At 38.0% G+C, this 7,263-nt stretch overlaps 1 protein-coding gene across 1 annotated transcript; it reads left to right on the forward strand.

Annotated features, from left to right (window-relative positions):
- LOC107641180 lies at positions 4,638–5,794 on the forward strand. Its single transcript, XM_016344687.1, has 3 exons — positions 4,638–4,754; positions 4,906–5,147; positions 5,203–5,794. Exons 1-3 carry the CDS (start codon positions 4,638–4,640, stop codon positions 5,792–5,794), a joined length of 951 nt encoding a protein of 316 aa, XP_016200173.1.

The raw sequence follows: 7,263 nt of genomic DNA on the forward strand, positions 1-7,263 counted from the left end.
CCTCTACACTGATTTGAAACTAGAGCATCAAACATTTTTAGCTCCTGAATCTAATAGCCAAGACGACGTAGAAAAGGTTACGCAAATTTAAGTTAAGATCCTCATTATAAAAGCCGATAAGAGGGTTATGCGAATCTAAGAAGAAGACTTCTCAAGTTTGAAGGAAGAAGATACGTATTTCTGAAGATTACTTCAACGAACTCGAATCGGACGAGCAATCAAAAACTAAGAAGTTAAACCCTGATAAGTTGGTCCATTTCAATTTTTGGAGGGGATTGATGGTCAATGACATGCCCAATCATTTTTTCTACCGTACCTTTCGAATCTATTCGATGTACTCCACATTTCATAACTTCTGAAACACGCTTCCAAAATAAATTCATGTCTTACAAACTAAGTTAGTTTAAATGAAAGGAGATGGACGTTTCGAGTGATGAAGTCAACTTCAAGAAAATCTGAGTATGCGGTGGGACTATCCACGCCTCATTTCAAATAATTGAATCTGAATTTTTAGGGCAAAATTCTTTGTTAGGTGGGTAGGATGTAAACTCCGTTAAATTAGTAAATAATTAGTCAATAAATTAATTTTTAATAAAAAATTAGAAATGTGAATATTATATTAAATTAGGATAGAGCTCGTCAAAACGAGAATTTTGACACTAATTTCGAAGAAAACGGTCCAAGATTGGATCGAATGGGCCGAACCGGTTGAACCGGGCCCAAATTGGGCCCGGGACCCAACCGGCCCAGCACTTAAGTGAACCCAAGCCCTCTTCTCTTCCCTAATTCAGCGCTGCTTCTGCTGAAGGCCAACGGGGGAAAGGAGAAACGAAAATTCCCCTAACCTTTACGTCAACTTCTAATCCACGTATCTCTTCCGTCCAAGCTCCGATCGCCGCACCGTTTGCGGCCACGCGACCACTGCATCAAGCTCTATGTTTCTACTAGAACAATTTCATATGTAAGCCATTAATTACTCCCATCCACTCCTTTTCCCCAATTTTCAAAAATATTGTAGGGGTGTTGAATTTCTTTGCTCATTGATGTTTTAGGATCTAATTAGCTTGAGGAAAACATTCACTCCTGCTTATGTGAAGCTTGTGTAAGGTGAGGATATCAGAATTCTTTTTTAATTTTACTGAATTTGAGCTTTGGATATTGAATTGGGTATATATGTGTTTTGAATGTGTATTAGGTTGTGAATAAATAATTGGAGCTTGAAATTGTGGATATTAGAACTTGGAGGAAGCTAAACACTAGAGTTTTGTTGAGGTTTTTGGGGCTGTGTTGATTTTAATAAGTTTCTTTGATCATTACGAGAAAACCGGCCAAGGTATGATTTAGGTTTCTTGCATTTAATATATAATGTTCTGTGAAAACTTAGGCTACATGACCATAAGATAAGCTGGAATGCACAAAAATGTATTAAGCTTAGTATTCTTGATATTTATGTTGAGGTTGGTTATTTAATGATGATGGTTGCTATGTTGGTTTAGGTATGGAAAATAATTGTGTTGGTAATGGTATGCTTGTATATATATTGAACTAGTGTATGAGGAAAATGTTGAAAAGTGAGAATGTGACTTGTTGATATGTGATGGATGATAAAATGGTGTAAGATCATGTGGCTAAGATATTGTATGTTTTAGAATTAGTTTCAAGTGAGGAATGGCTAGTATGTGAAAGGCAAAGCAATGAGATGGAGGTTTAATGAGATTTATAAAAAAAATTGGTTTTGGATCAAATTTCGGCGGGCTATAACTTGGCTTCTGGACTCTTAATTTGTTTTCAACTTGTTTTAAATAAAAATTGGGTTTTTAAAGTTTATACCGTTCGAAGAACGGAAGAAAACCGATTTAAAACGATTAAGTTATGCACGTCGGAAGTTTTGGTGTGAAATATGTAACTATGCAGGTGAACTTCATGATTATGCAGCTCTCTGGTTGATCTGATTTTTTTTTAAAAACGTACGTCCACGCATACGCGTGGCATGGACTTTTGATTGTGTGTACGTGAGAGGTCCTATGCGTACGTGTAATGAGCCAGCATGCATATCCACGCGTACGCATGACAAGGAGATGCACGCGCGAGCTGCCTTTTCACACTCCCACGCGTATGCATGGCCGCTTTTTGAGCAAACATGATTTTTCTAAGTTTTAAACTCTATTTTAAACTTCTAAACCTCTATTTTTATTTCTTTAGTCATAAATAATAGTGTTAGATCTGATAGTCAGATGAAGTTAGGAAGTAGAGATAACTTGGAGGTGAAGTAAAGCTGAGAATGTGATGAATTGAATATGCAATGTTATGAATGATTATGTATAATACTTGGCTTGATTAATTAAATGATCTGAGTTACTAAATTTCTTGGGTAAAGTACCGTGGCTTGTCACCACGTGTACCAGGTCGAAAACTCGATACTCTGTTGACCCTACGACGTAAGGGTGACCGGGTACTTATAAATTCCCGGGAATGTTAACCCCCATTGAGCAATACTGATTATTTGAGAAAAAGCTATGCATAGATTCTTGGGGATGCATGTCGGGGGACAGTCCAAAGGTTTAGCAAACCGGACTGTCCAGTTGGCTTGATAACCGATAGATGAGACTCATCAGCCATAGGACAAGTATGCATCATGTGCATATAACTTGAATTACTTGTTTGTAAATTAACTGGGTGTGCCTAATTGCATTTGCTATGTTAAATGTATATTTGCTACCTGCAGTACTTGTAACCTACTTGTGATTGCCTTTATCTATTTATTTTTCTGTGATATATTGTCAGAGATGGAGGTACGGAGGAAAGGCGGTAAGACTAGATTCAAGATTAAGTTAGATTAGGCTTAGATACTCTTAGAAAATCACCTTTTTCTAGGATTGCCTCTGGCATTCCCAGGACCTTATATCTTATATGTGTAGCACCTTTACCATACTGGGAACCTCTGGTTCTCACTCCATACTATGTTGTTGTTTTTCAAATGCAGGTCGAGAGGTACCTCATTAGGTGTCTGGACTTCTGAGGCGAAGTGGTTATCGAGTTTTTTTGTTGTATATATATATATATATGTGTGTGTGTGTACTTAGTTTTCTCTCCGCATGACTTGGCCCTTTTAACACTCTTAGAGGCTTATAGAGAGACAGGATTTTGTTTATGTAACTTTGGGTTTTGGATGTGTGTGTGTGTGTGTGTATCCTTCGGCCATCCTTGACTTCGCAGGCTGAGTTAGGAGCTTGTTATTTTGCGTCTTTGGCCCTCTATTCCTATTTTTGTTATCTTATGCCTCATAGCTACAGTTTTCTTTGTACGCAAGTTAACTCATTTTCTGGACATTGCGCTTTTATTCCGCAATTTTTATTTCTCTTGTTTTTCAAGGCTCCTAGTTTATTATACTCCTTCTGCTATTATATGAACACATTTTATTTTAGAGGTCGTAACACCATATCACCTCTGTTTTAAGGCTTAAGCGTAAAGTTGAGCGTGGTAGGATGTTACAATTCTACCGCCGTTACATGATCAGGCAAAAGAGCGGGAACAGTTACTTGTGTTTTCACACACGTGGGTTTTTTTTTCAAATTGATTAGTTAGGAAAATGGCTATAAATACTAGAAGGCTCGAAGTCACAAGGGTTGGAATTTTGCTTCAGAAAACACTCAACCACACTTACATCCCCAGTGAATTTCAGAGTCTGCGATCAAGTCTCTTTTCTGTAGAGTTCCTTTCATGTTTTTTATCTTTTCAATTAACAAATTCTGCAAAAAATTTACTTTTCATGTTCAATTTGTCTTTCAGGTAACTTTAATTTTCTTGTCAAATTTACATTCCAGCATTTTTAATTTCCATGTCGAAAGTCCTTCGATTCAGTCGAAGGCATTTTAATTGCTTTGTTTAAATTCAATGCAAACCATTTCGATTTTAGTCAATTTTACTTTCAAAATATTTATCTTTCATTCCTTCAGTTTTTTCTTTTAATTCCTGTCTAATTTGAGGAACTTTGTTGCACTTCTAAAAAACTAATGCTCACAAAAAAGAGGAGTAGGTTTCGCTCCCAGACCATTAGAATCGAACCACCATCGATTTGCTAAAAATCGACAAAACAAATTGGCACGCCTGGTGGGACAGTTTTAAATCAAAGTGTGTCAAATGATTTTGGTATTACTTGGTGTATGCAATTAAGAAGTGGAAGGATTGTTCACATGACTGATGAAGTGTCGAATGTGAATGGTGGTTCGTCCACTAATGATAGTGCACCGATAACTGTACAACCTTCGGACGTTACTTCACATTCCGAAGGGATGGTTATTAGTGAAGGTGTGGCGGTTACAAATGTACAGGCTGGAAACAATGGACGTAATACTCGTCTACGTGGTAATCCACCACCTATTTCATCCCAAGTAACTACTAGTTGGCCTCCTTATGGCCTTCCTCCTGGCTATACTCCACCAGTGAGTGGCTTTGTTCCTCCGACTCGATTCGGAGGTGTGAATAGAGTAAACAATGCTCAAAATTCACAACAGCATTCTGAGTATTCTCGTGATTATAATGTGGGTTCTACATCGAATGCTTTTAATTCAATAGCAGCATTTCGGTAACATGTAGAAGAAAGCCATCATGACTTGGTCAATTTATTGACCCAACGAATGACTACAATTATAAATCCTATGATGGTTGATCACGAATCAAAATTTGATCGTCTTACAAGGCAATTCGAGCGAATTACTCGAATCGTTGATTATGATGAAGGAGAAAGGCAGAATGTCAGAGGAAATAATTAGGGTTTTGAAAACCCATTTCCAAATGAGAATGATATTTTTAGAAACAGAAAAATCCTTAGTTAATTCCTCGTGGTCAAAATGTAGATGATGTTCTGGCTCGATATGCATTAATCAAGTCAGTGAATATTATCAGGTTACCAGAATTGTGGAAGATGTTCTTAATAGGGTTGGATTCAATATAGGAATCATGAATCAACCCCACTTTGTGTCAACTTTTTCTCATAATGTTCAAATGGCTGAAGTGCCAAGGGGAGTGAAAAATCCTAAAATAATTACAAAGTTTACAGGAGAAGTTGGAGAATCGACTACTGAACATGTTGCTCGATATTTGGTCGAGATTGGAAATTTAGCCAATGATGAAAGTTTAAAAATGAAGTTTTTTTCCTTCTTCGTTAACGAAGAATGCATTTACTTGGCTTTCGAATCTTAGACCAAATTCGATAATATGGGCTCAGTTAGAAACTGCCTTTCATGCCCAGTTTTATCGAGGAGAATTGAATGTGACAGTTACTGACTTAGTAGTTTTGGAACGAAAAGATGGTGAGAACATTGACGATTATATGATTCGTTTCAAAAATGCTAGAAGTCGTTGTTATGTATCACTACCTGAAAGTGAAGTAGTAAAGATAGCAGTTATGGGATTAGGATTTTATATGCGTCGAAAATTACTCAATGTGCATATTCCTGACTTGGCTCGTTTGGCTGAAAGAGTTCGCCAGGAAGAAATTTTGAAGAAAGAAAAAGAGATGTATAAAAGCGAAAGGAGGTTGAAAAGTAAAACATTTTCTCGAAAGAAAAAAGTTGCGTACGTGGCCATGGAATCCTCTGAGGAGGAGTCCAATTTAGAGGTGGAGGTTGATTTGGCTGAACTCAAGAAAGATCTTCCTTATGTGTGTTCTTTACTTAAGAAGCTCCCTAGTAGTGAAAAGTCGAATGATTCAAAACTGAAAAGTAGAAAGAGATACAGCTTTGATATTTCGAAATCTGATCAGATTTTTTATGTGTTGCTTAAAGATAAATAGTTAATTTTACCAGAAGGCAGAACTTTGCTTTCGGTGAAAGATTTGAAAGGAAAACCTTATTGTAAGTTTCACCAAGCAACTAGTCATTCGACTAACAATTGTATTCGTTTCAGGGATTTAATACAAGAAGCCATCATGGAAGGATGATTGAAGTTTGATGATGGTAAAAAAGAGATGAAAGTTGATTCTGATCCTTTTGATTCTGAAGCTAGTTTTGCTGAGCCATATTTGGGTGTGATTGAAGTTCAAATGTCTTATGACTTCGATATGTCTTTGGGGGATTTCGAATCGAATGTTCGTGCTGTCTACCCCGGTGTAGGGGATGGGTTGTTGGAGCTTTTGATGTAGTAGAAACTCAAGGATCGAGACGTATCTCTGTGTCTCCAATGCAATGCAGTATTCAATGTTGAGGCTACAACAATTTTTGAAAAAGAAAGAATGAAGAAAGAACTGGCTCATCGAGAAGAGCAGGCTCGTCAAAAGCATCCTATTCGATGGGTAGAGGGGCAAAGTTCTGGTGGCCCTCAGAAAAGTACTTCTGCGCCTATAAGCCGCTCTCAGGCTCTAGGTGTACAATGGATTCGAAATTGTCAAGAATTTCAGAACAAAGATGTTCATTACAGACGTAACCCATAATGGGGGCATAGGGGTCCTCCTCGAGGACGTTATCCCTATTTCCACGGCCTAGCCAGGGGGTACCCACGAGGCAGAGGTCGAAGAGGACAACATCCACCTAAAGTATCTTATGTTGATAAGGGCAAGGGGGCAACACCGTCTGTGCATTCTCGAATAGTCTTTCCGACTGATGGAGAGACATATCCGAAAGGAATTCCGTCTCCTGTGAAATTTGATAAGGGCAAAGCAATGATTAGCATTCCAATCGTTGATAAAGACAAGGGTACTGAGTTGGATGAAGAATACTTTGAAGAAGGAGACGAGGAAATGGTTGGTACCATTTCGATTATTCCAAATGAGTACTTGGGAGAATATGAAGGTGATCCTGAGGATGATTATGACATGGAAGATGAGGAAGCCTTCTCGTTCATTCGATATGAAGATGAACCAGGTTATTTTTGAAGGCTTTCTGAGAAACAAAAATTCCATCTGTGCCCATTTCACATTACTGCAACTATGAGTAGGATTAAAGTAAACAAAGTTTTAATAGATGGAGGAGCAAGTATAAGCTTGTTGCCTGAAAAGATGCTGATGAACGTAGGCAAGCATCCTGATGATTTGATCCCAACCAATATTTCAGTGACGGATTTAGTAGTGCATCAACCCCCTGCTAAAGGGTTAGTTACTCTCGGGGTAAAGGTTGGATCTTCTGATCGAAATACCATCTTTGTGGTGGTGTCTTCAAAGGCAAATTATAATGCTTTGCTGGGTCGTGATTGGATTCATAGAGTTGGGACTGTACTATCTACTGTGCATCAGAGCGTCATTCTTTGGACAGATGTTGGAATACCGGA

Source organism: Arachis ipaensis, chromosome B05 (genome assembly GCF_000816755.2).
Source record: "Arachis ipaensis cultivar K30076 chromosome B05, Araip1.1, whole genome shotgun sequence".
NCBI classification, from domain to species: Eukaryota; Viridiplantae; Streptophyta; class Magnoliopsida; order Fabales; family Fabaceae; genus Arachis; species Arachis ipaensis.

What these genes read in the sequence shown, in the direction of transcription:
- LOC107641180 (XM_016344687.1), top strand. Translation starts at nt 4,638, where the DNA reads ATGACTACAATTATAAATCCTATGATGGTTGATCACGAATCAAAATTT. An exon ending in ATGAAGGAGAAAGGCAGAAT is followed by an intron (nt 4,755 to 4,905) that starts GTCAGAGGAAAT and finishes GAATATTATCAG; the next exon opens with GTTACCAGAATTGTGGAAGA. An exon ending in GATGAAAGTTTAAAAATGAA is followed by an intron (nt 5,148 to 5,202) that starts GTTTTTTTCCTT and finishes TTCGAATCTTAG; the next exon opens with ACCAAATTCGATAATATGGG.